The sequence below is a fragment of the Brassica napus genome, chromosome A3, assembly GCF_020379485.1.
Source record: "Brassica napus cultivar Da-Ae chromosome A3, Da-Ae, whole genome shotgun sequence".
NCBI classification, from domain to species: domain Eukaryota; kingdom Viridiplantae; phylum Streptophyta; class Magnoliopsida; order Brassicales; family Brassicaceae; genus Brassica; species Brassica napus.
Genome location: NC_063436.1, coordinates 30,397,976 through 30,413,664, shown reverse-complemented (window position 1 = coordinate 30,413,664; position 15,689 = coordinate 30,397,976). Strand labels below are relative to the sequence as shown.

Here is a 15,689-nt window from a genome sequence, read left to right as displayed (position 1 = left end):
TTTTTTGTACCTGATGCTTTCTCCCAAGGGCGGTGGTATTATGATATAAAATTCGTTACTTATAAAACTATGTACTACTTAATTAATAATTTGAATATGTTTATGTCCGCACAGGGTGCGGGCCGGCCACCTAGTACTTTAATAAGATAGATGACAATTATAAGTTTTCCTAATATGTGTATTATCATAAATAAGAAGACATTAATGCAATGATTTATGCAGTCACTCTAATGAAAATAAAAACAGTATTAAAACTTAAGATCCGTGAATACAATTTAGCCTAAACCGTGAACCAGACAATGAACTTTGGTATAGTTCACACAAATCAATTTCAATGGAATTTAACTTTAACCATGACTTCAATTCATCCTTAGACTTAAAATATACATTTTTTTGAACAAAACTTAAAATATACATATTTGGTTAAATAATTGTAATTATGACTATACTTATGTACGTGAAAAATGTATTTCCAATGAAAGATGACGTTACAAGCAATTAAAACTTGATCACCATTTACATTTTTTTATATAATAACCATTTTTGTCTTTTAATGTAGTACTTAAATTCCAATGAACGATGGTGTTTCACATATTGAATTCATAGGATATCAATACTTGTTATAGTCGAATGTTACGTTTGTTAAGAGATTGAGAATAAATTATGAGTCCACTAAACAATATCTTATGAAAAAAAAAACATTTTTTCTGCAACGTACTTTACACCTATGATTTTCTAAAACGTTTCAAGTATTGTATGATTTTTGGTAAACAATACTTGCTTGAATTTTATTGATACGGTGTTATGTTGAACATGAGAAATTCATATTATACATGAAATATGGTTAGTGGCTAAGGATGCTTGGAAACGCCTTCCAAAACCTCGTAAGATGAAGAATATATGTTCGTAAAATTATTGTGCCTATTAATAGCTTATATATATGTGTACAATAGTTGGACTTTATATATTATACAAATGGGATATTTTGTAAATACTCTAGTACAGAATGGTCATTTAATTAGTTAGGCTAAGAAGCATTGTGGACATGACACCTCAACAAATGACATAATGTAAATAAGTATCAAAATAAATGTTACTCTTTGAATTTGCTTCTCTATTAATAAAAAAGGAATATGCTGACAAAAAAACACTCATCATATCTCCAGCTTTGACGCATGTGATGGAAACTTAAAATCAATACTAAATTTAGACAAATTAAACAAAGATAAATTGACTATTTTTAGTTATTTGACAGATGATTTTAATATCCTACAACATTTTATTTTAAATGCTTAGTAAGATTTCCTCAATTAGTAAAGCATTTGAGTAGTGTTTTGGTATGTCAAAAGTTAAAATTGATACAAAGAAGTTTAAAAGGAAAAAATAATAAAAATATAAGAAATAAATAGTGTAAAATAAATAGTGTAAAGTAAATAACCACTTTTGGTTCAGATAACATTTTTTTTACAAAATGTATTTGTCTAGATACCATAACAACAAGCATTTGAAAATCATCTTTATTATTGATATTAAAATTTGTATATTACATAAAAAGAACTTTTGTAAATATGTGCATTAGAGGGAAAAAAATTGTTTAGTTTTGATTAACATTTTGAAGTTGCTTACTAATAAAAGTTGAAAATAATCATTTTCAGACCACTATTCTGAACCACCTTTTTTTGAAACAACTTCTGAACCTATAAATGTATTTTTGTTCAAAACTCAAAGGTAATAGTTAATGAAAAGGGCAAAACAAAGCTAAGAATTATTTCAAGAGTTAAAGCACTATCATCATCACCAAACCAAAAGTTTGAAAGCTTTCAAAAGCATATAAATACATAACTCTCGAAAGTGTTGATATCATTGGTTCACTCATAGCCACCATCTTCTCTCTTGTATCTCCTTGTTTTCTCCTCTAATCATCACATTTTCATAATGGTTTCAAGAAGAAAATCTGATCTACTTTCAAATTTACCTGATTGCCTTCTTGTTACAATCATATCTCTCTTGCCTTTCAAACAATCTGTTCAGACAAGTATTCTCGCCAGACGATGGAAGAATCTTTGTCTTGAAACAACAAACCTCGTATTCAAAGAATCTGAGTTTGTGAACCTATCTACTGATACAGAAACCATAAAGTCTAAGAGGAGTTTGTTTGTTAGCACTATGTGTCAATGGATCTCTAGCTTTACTGGTGAAGTCATTGAAAGTTTAGAGTTTTCTCTTTCTGAACCAGTGTCTTTCGAGAAAGCGATCGTATCTCTAACAGAATTTGCAGCCTCAAAACAAATAAAAAATATAACTATTGATTTCTCAAGCCCTGCCTCAAGAAAAATTGATGTAATAGAGCATTTGGTCACGTTGATGCATTATCAAAATACTGAATTCGATATTACTCGTATATTTTTCAATCTGATACATGTTAGGAACCTGACGATCTGCTCTTTTCTTATTCAGGTAGATTGGTCACTTTACCGTTATACATTGTGTATGTGCAACATTTGTTTGTTTTGTTACATCATTTGTTTTTTTTCTAAGTAGATGATCCAAGAATGTGAAGATCCTATGGAAATGCATGATGCGATGGAAGCACGACATTTGGTGATGAAGACTAATCTGCATGCAAATGAGTTCGTGGGCATTAAAATATTTCTCAATAGCTGTCCAGAACTGGAATCTCTCACGTTCCATATGGATACTACTGAGCGTATCGTAGTAAGTTTTTTTTTTACTTATCCAAATCCTTAAGTCAGTAGACATTGTTAAAATATACCTATATAGGTATTGTTATTTGTTAAACCGCTTGACTTTTTAATTGGATTTTGCAGAGAGTTTCGATGCCATTAGATCCGAAAGCGTTTTGGCTCACCAACGATACGTATGAGTGTTTGGAAAGGACCCTTAAACTTGTGAAAATAAAAAACTTTCGTGGCGGCCCCAACGAGTTACATGTTCTGAAGTACCTGATGAGAAGGGGACTCGTGATGGAACAGCTTGACCTTTATGAGGCAAAGGGATTAAACGATGGTCAAAGGAGGTTGGTACTGACTGCAGCCGAGGAGGTTCAGAAGAATGTCGAGAGAGGTTCGAAGCATTTGAGAATTACTTTGCACAAGGCTTGATTGAAGCATTTTAGAGTTTTTTTAGTGAAAACTGGAAACTGATCTTTGCTAGTTATGCCTATAAGTTTTTTTTTTCTTTGACGACGCCTATAAGTTAATATTAAGGGTGGATATCTCAATGTTTTATTTGGATATGAAAAATTAGTTTGCTTGGTTCGAAGATTTAATTGTTGTAGTTTTTGGTTTGGTTAGGTTTGAATTTCAGAAACCTTATCTTTAATAATATAAATTTGAAATTTTATGTTAAAAAAGTAAATATAAATTTCAAATTTTATAGTAAAAGTAAAATTTTAACACGTTTTAATTAAGCAATTTATAATAAAATATATGTTCAAATATACAAAAAAAAAATTGAATTCACTAAAGATATGAATGGTGACCAAGGAACGACAATGAATAATCTATTCCCTAATGTTCCTAAAAAAATCACCATTCATAAGGGATAATTTTTCCTTCTTTCCACCATTCATTTTTTGTAAAGAAATAAAGAACAAAATTATTTCTTATCAAATTTAAATGGAACAACCATTCCTTTTTGTTCCTAGAATTTAATTCATTTACATTCATTTCCTATTCGTTCCTCTTGTTTCCAGAATGGTCACCAGTCGGATCCTAAGTTTACCATATATTTCTAAGGTCCTTGTATTGTCTTGGCAATAAATATATGCCTTAGTTGTAAGTGTTTAAATTGGTTTCTCTTGATATCAGGTCAAATCCCATTCCAAGATTATCGAATCACATGTTTCTCCTATTGAATCCAATTCATATTGTTTCTTTCTCATCATCTATACAAATATTGTTGGATCTCTCATTACAGCTATACAAGCAAACAATTTGTTGTAGATAAACAAATATACTATGTATACTACTAAGGCATATATTTATTGCCAAGACATATATTTATTGCCAAGACACCCTTGTTACATTTTCTGAAATATTCATTCAAAAGTAACAAGGGTGAACAATGCCGATTAATATTCTATCCTAATGGCTTTCTCCATCATTCATGGTTGATCACCTTTTCTTCCTAGGGTTAAGGTTGCTTGTCAAGTAACCTTCTTTTTGGTAAAAAGAAAGAAACCCTTTGTTTGCCTCTTTTTGTTTTGTTTTTTGTGATCGTTTATTTTCTTCCGTACGAAACCCTTATTTTGTCCCTTTTTAATGATGTCGTCTCAGAGAACACTATAGTAGCTGATAACAGTTTGGTAAACTTGGTGCTCATTATGCGTGGAGGATAACAATGTTAATTGGTTCTCTTTCTTGTCCTCTTTTGCGCTCAATAACACATAGATAACTCTTCTTGGAATTTATTGTTCAAAGCATCTCCAAGCTTTCTCATATGTCCAGGTTTACGCCTCAATTCTTTAAACCATGCATTTAGGACAGTAGTTCGGCTGTTGACTCACTTGAGCCATTGCCTAAATGGGCTTGGCTTCAAAGCCTTCAAAGTGAGGGGCTTAAGAAATAAGGGGCTTAACAAGGGATAGGGTAGTGAGTGCCATCTATTTCCCACACAATAACAACATTTATTTACTCTTTTGATATACTACTATGTGGAAAGAGGGTAAAGTAAATAGTAGAGAGGAGATAAGAGATGATAAGCCAATCTTAAAACTGGAGCGGTAGAGAGAAGATACCCCCCCCCACCCCCCCCCCCCCCCCCCCCCCCCCCCCCCCAAATCTTTGTCCGAGAACAAGACGTCCAAACCCCACTTCATTACTTAATTCAAAGATTACTATATAGTAACAAATTCTAAAAACATAATACTATTGAAAAGTTATTCCCTTACTAGCTTGCCTTTTACTTATTGTTATATTGTTTTGTCAAGTCTTTGAATTGATCTCGTCTCTTACCCACACCTAGGTAGAAACAATTAATGGTCCTCCCAATACTTTTATTGACTTAATCACTTGGTAAAGTTGGTCTATGTACATTCATGTTTTGTACTGGCTATTGTTTCTATTTTTGTAGATGCAGGCTTTGATTAAACCCTGCAAACATGTTATGTTTGATCCTAGATGGACCAGGCCGATTGAATATAACCATCTAACATTTGACTGTATTTGAAACGGTACCATTTAGCTGGAAGAATATGGTTCCATAACATGCAAGATTAATTTCATATCTTTAGTTACTTTTTGAATGTATCAAAGAGTTATAAAGATACATGTTTTTACAAAGCATTTAGGCTTTACTTTCGGTTTATACATAATACAGAACAAAAATAAAAATGATTCAATAAATATTTCAAGGACAAGTGTAGTGATGTTGGGTAAAAAAGGAGGTTGAAATCTTACAACGCATGAAGAAAAAAATGAAAAGAAGATCTGACTTTATTGATATGTTGGCATAGTTTTGATCATTCGCTTCCTCTGTCAAAATCCGAACATTTACTTGTTCAAGTAATTCGTACGTATGCTCCAACCGCCAATTCCATAATATGCATTATACCTACATCTCTGTCTTCTTATTATTTATGAACCAAGAAAACAAACAAGATTCTGAGTCATAGCGAATCGTTTGTCCACGAATTTGGACAACATTTCATATCTCGTGAATTTCATATTTCTCCTCTAAAATTTTTGTACCATATGATGATTACTCCAATACGACAATATGAAGAGCAAGATCCCAAATATAAGATAGATATCAAATTTCAAAATCCAGTTGCTATACTGATATCAAGTATATGAAAACCAATTGATAAATTAACATTCATATACGTACACTACACTGTATGCATGGAAGTGAATGTGAAAATAATTTATAATAGTGACTACGAGAGTAGCTACACATTCGAAATGTTCTATTTTCAAACAGAAAGTGTTCTGGAGATCCAATCGATAATAGCATCCAAGACAAATGAGAAAGTGCTGGGAGGGAAGTTTTGTATGTTTCTTGATGTTTCTTTGTGAAAACGTGAGACTATATTTGGCTTCATATATGAGATCGTGATCAAAATTAAATTATATGGATACACAAGTACCACATTGGATACCAGTTCCAACATTGTTTTAGGCATCTTTATATCAACAATTTTTCATTGAACATTTACTCTTTTGATAAAAACAAATTTAAAATATACTCTCAATCTCCACTAAGATTTATTGCTTCAGCGATTGATTGTTTACTGTCAGTTAAATTGAAGACGTACAGAATCGTGTAGTGTTACCATTCATAAGGATATGGTAAATATATCGAAAATTGTGTTAAAAGCTCAAAGTAAGCATACCGAAACGTTAGCCAACTTGTATACCGTGTCATAATGATAAAATAGACGTATGATTATGCATGTATGTTATATGTATAAGAAAGCGTGGAGATAAAAGCATATAATAATGTGAATCACGAAATAGAACAAGGGTTTGGGACCTGCACTCTGATTTGTTTGAAGGAGACGGGCCATAGCGACAGGTTCTGCAATCGCAGCTCACACTACAACACCTCATTTTAATTTTTATATTCATTTGGTCCTACTTCATTGATTTATACCCTTGTATATATTTTACAATTTTCATTTTGCCATCAATATTGCTATAATTGCTCAATTAATTACTAATCATACGCGTCCCATTAATGTCTTGTGTTGCATGTTTAATTTGTGTTTATTCTAGGTTTTTATTTAATTGTCGGCATTTAGGTTCATTATATCTTTCTATTTCTAATATAGACTTCAACTGACCTGAGAACTTATAGTAAAACTTATCTAGTTTATAGTTCGTGTATGCTTTGGAAGTTTAGTATATTTTCACGTGTTTTACCTAGAAATTGATTGATAAGTTTTTGGATGGCTTATTTATAAGGTGATCAATACAGTGCTTTAGCATATAAAAATATAGTTGTTGTTCTTACAGAGATAGCTACTGTTAACATATGGTCAATAATTTATCAACTATAGTTGAAGTATTTGGATAAAATCAATATACTAAAAGTTAAAAACACGAGAGTTATTTTCTAAATTGCAAACTGAAACTCAAGGCAGCCTGATACTGAAATATGATATCTATGGATCTAATAATTTAGTCTATATCCATTTTCCAAAAAGAAACTACTAAACCATTTTGAAGCATATGATATCAAAACCCCAATTCTAAACCCATAGCTGTGTGACACTCAAAAGTATACACGTATACGAGAGAATATATATTTTAATGATTTTCTCAATCTAGAATGTTTTTTTTTTCGTTCACGGCATTGTATGAATTATTAATTTGCTTAACCTTCATAGACCTTGCATCTGTGAGACAGATTCATGTACAACAAATTTGAGAATCCGCCCTGGTCACTTTTTGCTGTTTGTTGTTTACTTCCTTCTCATCCCCCACTTCCTTGTTTTTCGAAGCTAATGATGTTCTAATTTTTCAGTGCATGTGATTTTTTTGCCAACAAACCTTGACTAGTAAAAACGTCTACGCACTTATAATATTATTGTAAAAGTAAAGTTAGTGTGTGATAGTCTATACTAAATTTGATGTAGTTCAATCAATTCGTCAAAAAAGTGAATAATTCAAGTCATTTCTAACTAATGACTAAGGACTTCTTTTAACATATCTCAAAACGACGTTTGTTATTTAAATGTGTAAACGTCGAAACTATTTGAATGGCTTACACTTTTATCAGTCGATGACAGCATTTGCATGTGGCATAGTAATAAAAGTACATGTATTCTGTTTATACTGTTTCCAGTTTGAAAATAACAACGAAATTAACGTTTGCATTTAGAAACTAATAGGATGAAGACATGTGCCAAATACAACACGTTCGTTTAGCGAATAGTGATATTTATTGTTTATTTACATTTACATTTATTAATAGATTATAATAATTAAACATAACATGAAAACTCCTGCAAACAATCATGACCTAGATCATTTTTTGAGCAACACTCGGATTGGCCTGAAGAGAAAATCTCCAAAATCTACTTGCTAAATATGGAGCAAGCCGAGCAGCAGCCTTTAACCATTAACCAAACTGTGCTTTTAAAGGTACGTGCAAAATCAAGAACGGTATGGAGAGAGTAAAATTTTGAGATATATAGTGCAGCATGGGATGTTAAAGCTATGCACTTAGTTTTTCTTTATGTGCATCGAACGTACGACCAGTGAATAACCTATTAGACTTAAAAGCCTTTCCGTAATTCAGCTCCACTTATGATTTACCTAAATCCTTAACTAATCTGAAGGTTTTATAAAACAAAAAAGAAACAAAATCGTTAATCATATGCAATTCTATAACGATCTTGTTATTATTTTCCCCGCATAAACATTTCGACCATTCTCCTTTTTCCCTTCGAATTACAATGAAAGAAAAAGAAGAATATGGAAGTCAAAAGAAGAAATATTTAAAATATAAAGGTCAGAAAGCTATAGAGAAGGATATTATTGTATAATTATTGTTTTGTGGGGACACATTGACCTTTTTGCCCTTTCTCCATGTTGGGTGCAAGCTGTATTCATTTCCCTACTTCTTTTACCAATAGAAATATATTTTGGTTTTTATTTTAGTAATTAGACCTTTTTTCTTCAATAAAAGTATAAAACCATCGATTTTAACACTTACTATCAGTAAAAGAATGAATTATTCACTGGAGAAGAATACTATTGAAGATAAAAACATAAAGAAGACAACAAATAATCTATCTTCTTCTCTTCTGTTCGTTTTATTTTTGTTTCAGAAACAAAATAATTGAAGTCAAGTCATTATATGGGTTCACGAGATGCGTATGGAACCATGATATTGACAACATACCTTGAAGACGAGAAGACCAATAGAAGAGACAAAAGACAGAAAACACATTCTCCATAAATAATTATCTCACAAAGATTTATTTGGTCTCCCATTTTGAAAACCTCCCGCTTCCCACATACATACACGATATACACCCTTTCTCGTTGTTCATTCGTTTTGTAGCTACATGCACTGCTCCAGATAATTCAATATGTATATCTTAAACTTTTATTATTGTGCTTATGCATGCATGTGTAGTTGAATATTAGGGACCGTATCTTTTGTTTCAGACAATGCTAATGTTAAACGTATATGTAATATAGGATTGCATAAACGAGAGGAGTTCATATGTTCTGATGACGTGTGGCTGAGCGTTAAGAAACGACACACTTAAACACAATCCCCACCCCTAAATAATGAAATGAATTGGAAAAACTAAAGAAAAACTAAATAAATCAAGAAAGAAAGAAAGAAAGGAAAAAGAAAATTTGTGTCACACGTGAAAAAAGTAGAGATTTAACAATCTTATTTTGTTGGGAAAAGTTCAAAGAGAAATAAAATTGGAAAAAGAAAGAGTGAAAAAGAAGTAGAGAAGATTTCACCACCTAAAGCTTGACGACAGTTGAAACAAAATATAATTAAGTGGCAACAACGTATTATCCATATATAAGCTTGTTCGCGATACAAAAGGAAACTATGGTAGACGATTATTTCATTTTGTCATTAAAACTAAGTTGTATGACAATATTGCTGATGTAAAACTACAGTTTATTCAACAACTTTTTTATAACAAAAGTATTTCTATTTAACAAAGCAAAAGCTATATTTCATTTTGTCATATATTGGTTTCTACTTTCTACAAATAATTTTGCCTATCGACATTCTTGTATGCGCAAAATAGTGAATGATGAAAGCTTATCATCCCAGGTGCTCAGAGTGGAAGCAGGTTGCTTTGGTTCTTGTGTTATTGCTGCACCAGATTTTGTCGTCCAACACCACTCAACGATTTTAATAAGACTGGTTTGCTAATTTCCGAGTTACTGACCTCCAAATAAAAGAGACTTGTTTGCGGGTTATTATTCACTTATAATTTATCTCTTTAGCTGATTTCGAAGGACTGTCTTACACATCTGCTGATTTTTATCTCTTTAAAATATGAAATACATTATAGGTCAATTTTTTTTGTAAGACTATGTGAAGCTGATTAGTGATTATTAATTATTATATAATCCTGTTAATATGTTTTGGAGTGGTTGATACTAGTGCGCCTAGCAGAAGTAGAGCAGGTTTCAAATTGAAAAGACTTCTCGAAAAAATCTAAATCAATAATACTGTTTCATTTTCAATTTTTGTTTTTCTTCTCATTTTTGAAAACAATTATATTTAAAGACTGACCACAGAAAAGAAGAATACTCGGCCCTTCTCAACAAGTCAAAGCCTAAAACGCTAAATCCTTTATTTTTAATCAAAAACGAAACAGTCTCATTCCATATTAAACATTTTGACATCTCATTTGTATAATTTGTATTATACACACCATTCTGGACAAAAAAAAAAAATCTCCCTTTTAACAAACACTTTTACGTAAATTAAAAATAAATTTATGTGTTTACTAATTGCATCTATTTAATTAATATTATTCGAGATAAATAAAATTATTAATAAGATAAATGTATTTTATAAATTGCATTAAAAGTGTAAAAAGAAAAATGTCATTTTGATGAAATAAAATATACAATATATTTATATATGTGTATATATATCGTCTTAACATCTTGTTGTGTCCAAAAAACATTTTCATTTAGATACTTTATTCGGTTAATTTCTTATTTAAACACCGCTATTTTCAAACATCCAAACCATCTTCCTATGCAGTATTCTCCATCTTAATACTACTTAATTTGCTATGTATAAACATTTTCTTGATCGAAGTGTATACTATATATCTCAACCCTATGCATCCTAATAGTATTTAGATTGTTAAACACATTAAATATAAAACCACCGGAGATTAAGGCCCAAAGATTGCAAAAAGCCTCAAAATTTACGCAAAGACTTGCTAATCTCTTCATCGCATCCCATGCAGTCAAATGTCACGAATGCCCTTCAGACACAGGCATCAATCCATAGCAAGTAAGGGCATTCGAGACATTTCGTATATGCAACGGGGAAGCATACACGATCGTTCTCAAGTTTTTTTAAAAAAAAACGTAAATTAAACGTCGAAAGCGAGAGCTAAGGAGTGGCTACGACAGATGCACAATCGGTTTCTCCATCTTCGTCTTCTTCAACGGAGGTTCTTGTTGTTCTTGTTGCGGCGAAGAAGATGGTGGATTGCACGAACTCGCTGACCACGAATCGTTTGAACTCTCGTCGCTATTGAACGGGTTTGAATCGATCACGCAGCTTGGGCTGCTCAACGACGATGATGAGTCGCGACTCTTGCGTTTGCGGCAAGATTGGGTTTCGATCTGTAAACCCATGTGATCCAATGGTAACTGGAGGATGAGATTGTAGCAAGCTTCAACCTTTTCCTGTTAATGCACGATAAGTGTTCGTGAAAATGCCAGAGTGAAACAGAGTTTTACTGGTGGAGTGATAAAAAGCTAACCTTGGTTATGTTAAGGACACCGAGGAGGTTGGTTTGGTGTGAGAGAGGGTCAAAGGTCTCAACTTGATCTATAATTCGCATCATGGTAGCTGCGGCAACAACTGATGGGAGGTAGCCGACAAATCTTGAATCTGACAAAACACACAAGAATGTCAGTAGATGATAAACGAAATGGGGTTTGTTTTTGTCGTTTACGAACCGGAGATTACAGAGAGGATGAGACGGTGACATCTGTTGAGGAAATCCCAGTGAGAGTTGTTTTTAAGACCCAATCTCCTGATGATGTGGTCTAGAAACGAAAGTGGAGTAACGAGATGCATCTTCCATTGGAGTGTAGAGAGAAGCAGCAGCTCCATTCTCTGTATGGTTTTTGCTTCGAACACATACTTAGTCTCCACCTACAAACCCAAAACAGAGAGATTTAAAAAGGCGAGACTTTAAGGGAAATGATCTTTAGTGTAGACATTTACTTGAAAGTCTAGAAGAAGAGGGACATGGACTTCTTCGACTTTAGCAGCTAGAGAGAGACACGCAACAGAAACGAGCTGAAGCATCCATGGTTTGTCTCTCTGTAAGCTGTAGCTACAGATGAACTTGTCTAGGTAGGTTATGGCTAAAACAGCAGTCAAAGTAGAGAACCCATAACGAGCGTTGACTCTCAGAATCCAACCCACAGCTTCTTTTCGATCCGTGGCGAGATAAACATCATCGAGACGGCTGAGTCTTTGTTCTTCTTCTTTGGAGAAGAGAGTGACCAGATCTTCGTCTTCCCAGTACAAATCTTGCTGCAGAAGAACCAGTGGTGAAGTAGGAGACGAGGAGGAAAAGGAAGAGTTTTCTTCAACTTCTTGTGCTTCTTCTTCGTCTTCCCATTTCTCTTCTTCGCAGTAGAGAGCATCAAGAAGAAACGAAGTGCTCTGTTCTTCTCTACTTTCGTCCTCCTTACGAATCGCCATTGTGGATAAACTCAAGAATGAGAAGAAGAAGATAAGCTCTTTGGTTATTAGGTAGGCTCAGAGGAGCATTACCTAGAAGAAGATAAGATGAAAGAGAGAAAATCTCTCGGAGAAAGACTCATCGTCCTCTCTATGGAAACGTGCAGAGATTAGCTGTAGCAGGGCAGCTACAAAGAGAAGAGACTAGAGAGAGAGAGAGAGAGAAAAAGAGGAGAAAAGCTGGAAGTGAGAAGGAGAGCGAGTAGAAGAAGATTTATTTATGAGGTTTCACGTTTGTCTTTTACTCTCGCAATATACCTGTTTTTCTTAATCAAAATAATGTGCAAGTTTCTTTTCTATTTTTCGGTTTTTTTCTTATCAACTATTTTTCATTTTCTTATGTGTCTGTTTCCCTCTTTAGTCTTTACCCACTTTTACTCAGTGGAGTAGAGATCGAGAAACCAAAGTGTAGTTGAATCTGTCGGCTAATATACTTAGATTCTACAACTTTATTGCCGATTGTCAACAATGTTTTGTTAAAGACTTTTAAAACATCGGGCTAGATAGACATTGACCAAATAAATTATATACTAATCACTGAGCAGTTCGATGATTAGCTGCTCTTAAGAAATTGTGACTAAAAAAGATGAATCACACACACACATACACACCACAATATAAGGTCTTTTTAAAGGTAAATAATTCGATTATTCTGCAACATAAATTTGCAAGCTGGCTTAATATGAACATATCTAAACTTCCCCAATGAGTCTCACTGACCATCGCATAAAACTAACCATTAAGCTACATTTCGCAAAGGCCAACAAAAGCACAGGGAAGATTAAAAGAAAGAACAAAAAAATCGTCACAAGTTTAGGAATAGCATCGGCTAGTATTATGATCTATGCATCATAACCATTTTCCTGTCAATTCTAAACGCCGGAGCTTTAGTACGGAGGCGGAGGGTATTGTCCTGGATATGGACCTGAAGAAGAAGAAGAAGAATACAATATCAACCACCACTGAGCAAGAACAAACAAGCAAACCTTAGATCAGAAGAAAAAAAGAGTATTAATGTACCTTGTGGGTAATATGGTGATGGTTGAGGAGGGTATGGAGGAGGAGGGTAAGCTGCTGAGGATGGCGGAGGAGGAGGGAACGCCGAAGGGCCTGGAGGGTACGCCGAAGGGCCTGGAGGGTAAGCTGAAGGAGCGGGAGGATACGCAGTTGAGGGAGGAGGAGGATACGCAGACGGCTGAGGAGGATAAGCTGAAACTGGTGGGTATGCCGATTGCGGCTGAGAGTATTGTCCTTGTGGGTACGGAGATGGTCCAGCGTATGGTGGTGATGAATATGGAGATGGAGCAGGCGGTGCTGAGTATTGAGGTACTTGAGGGGCATATGGTGGTGCTGATGGCGCAGACCCGTAATTTTGTTTCTGCATACAAGAAACAGATTTTATCTTTAAAGCCCCGTTTTGTCAATAAATGAAAGATGTAACTCAGTGTTGCTAATGAAGTCTTGGCTTTACCTTTGCGCCTGCATAATGCAGTATTAGTCTTACTTCTCCCGCAAATCTGCAAGACAAAGGTAATGCATTTTTAGAAGAATTTATAATCAAATAATTACAAGGAGAAAACACTGAGAACAAGCTACCAAAATCTTTGCAGATTGTTGTAACTGACTTTAGGGAATATAAGATAACGAAAGTTCCAGTCAGTCACTGAGTCATACATATCCGCCATGGTTAAAATTCTATGATTCTAATTGACATTACAGCGTTTAAATGAGACCTCACTGCTAATTTTTAGGCAACTTAACAAGAGATATATCTCAGTAGGTTCAGTTCCACAAAAACCCAATTTGATGAATGGTTGAGTCAGCTCAGTGTAGAAACATGAGTATTGCAAGATTCTCTCATCACATTACACTAGGAAGGAAACACACAAACAAAGAAGTGCAATTTTGCTGAAATAAAAATAAATCTTGCATTTCTACTAAAAGAAAAGATGACAAGAAACTCCACATAAAACACTGCTTATCAGTGAACAAAAAGAAACCATGTTCCCATGTAAAGAATATAAATAAGTGGCAAGAAGTAATCATTTCACTAAAGTAGAAAGCACCGGGCACAGGAAGGCAGCAACCAAATGAGGAAATTAAATATTATTCAAGCACTGTATGCTACTAAAAAAACTACATCAAAAGTGTTTCTTCGAGATTATGGGCATACGCATCACCAAAAATCAGATAAAAAATCCAACTAGGTAGTCACAAACATGATGTCCTCAAAGCAAAAGTCAGCGAAACTAGTGAAGACCAATGAAGCTACCTGCCAGTTTTGGTCTGAAGAGTCCAGGTACAGTCGTCGTATCCTTGAGAAAGAACCTTCTGCAACTGAATCCTAATCACAACAAACAAAAGAACAAACAAACAGACGAAAAAAGAGAGTCAAATCCCAAATCTGAATCAAAGCACAAGAAGAATGAAGTGTAGAGATGAAAAGTACATACGTAGCATTGCCAATGAAGTCATCAGTGGAGAGAGTGTTACTATTCCAAACAGCAACTTTAAGATCCCTAAGTCCTTCAAGCAAAGTGAACATAAACTTCTCTTGAAACACTGCGTTCTTCCCACCATCTGAAACCCACCAACCAATCAAATCAAAACTAACTTTAAGTAGAAAAAGATTCTAAAATTTGGGTTCGGATCCGAACCTGTGCAGGTTCGGGTACGGTGCCTAGTGCCGCTATACTCGAGGACAACGTATGGATCTTGCCTCGAGAACCATTCCGTGTCTTTCAGTTTCTGGCAACCAACCACTGAAAAATCACAAAGGAAAAAGACAAAATTAAACTTTGCTGAGAATCGAATCGAATCAGGGGAAGAGAAATGAATCGAAGGGAAGGACACTACTAACCAGTGACCTCGAGGATCTGGCCTTGAATACCCGACATCGTCGACATGAATTGAATTGAATTGAAGTGAAGAAGATTCGATTGCTACCGAGAGAGAGAGAGGTTAGGGTTTGAAAGGATAAACGAGAGATTGAGGAAAGTAATGAGGATGAGCTGAATCGAAGAGAAGGTCCGTGATTTAAATATCTTTAAGTATAAATAATTCGACTTTCCCAGAAGTTGCTTTCAAAGAGCCAAACACGCGTATCGTAAGGTCATGATCGTAACTTTGACTTTACATAAATATATATTAAATACCGACTTCACATACATGTGCATTCAATAAGTGTGTTCTTGCGAAAGCCACAACAAGACCAATTGTGCATCATCCATAAC

At 34.1% G+C, this 15,689-nt stretch overlaps 3 protein-coding genes across 3 annotated transcripts; 1 reads left to right on the top strand and 2 right to left on the bottom strand.

The window, feature by feature from the left end:
• The first annotated feature begins 206 nt into the window (after positions 1-206).
• LOC106444775 (F-box protein At3g62230) lies at positions 207-4,611 on the top strand. Its single transcript, XM_013886212.3, has 3 exons — positions 207-2,457; positions 2,542-2,715; positions 2,829-4,611. Exons 1-3 carry the CDS (start codon positions 1,936-1,938, stop codon positions 3,120-3,122), a joined length of 990 nt encoding a protein of 329 aa, XP_013741666.1. The 5' UTR covers positions 207-1,935; the 3' UTR covers positions 3,123-4,611.
• Positions 4,612-10,875: 6,264 nt separating this feature from the next.
• On the bottom strand, positions 10,876-12,903 carry LOC106441137 (cyclin-D3-1-like). The gene is made up of 4 exons (XM_013882944.3): positions 11,932-12,903; positions 11,661-11,859; positions 11,462-11,592; positions 10,876-11,384 (listed from the first exon to the last, which is right to left on the bottom strand). The coding sequence occupies exons 1-4, from the start codon at positions 12,415-12,417 to the stop codon at positions 11,097-11,099; spliced, it is 1,104 nt and encodes a 367-aa protein (XP_013738398.1). The 5' UTR covers positions 12,418-12,903; the 3' UTR covers positions 10,876-11,096.
• A 157-nt stretch (positions 12,904-13,060) lies between these two features.
• Positions 13,061-15,551, bottom strand: LOC106441138 (leucine-rich repeat extensin-like protein 3). Its single transcript, XM_013882945.3, has 7 exons — positions 15,317-15,551; positions 15,114-15,218; positions 14,910-15,036; positions 14,729-14,800; positions 13,928-13,973; positions 13,477-13,834; positions 13,061-13,381 (listed from the first exon to the last, which is right to left on the bottom strand). The coding sequence occupies exons 1-7, from the start codon at positions 15,360-15,362 to the stop codon at positions 13,344-13,346; spliced, it is 792 nt and encodes a 263-aa protein (XP_013738399.1). The 5' UTR covers positions 15,363-15,551; the 3' UTR covers positions 13,061-13,343.
• Between the last annotated feature and the right edge of the window lie 138 nt (positions 15,552-15,689).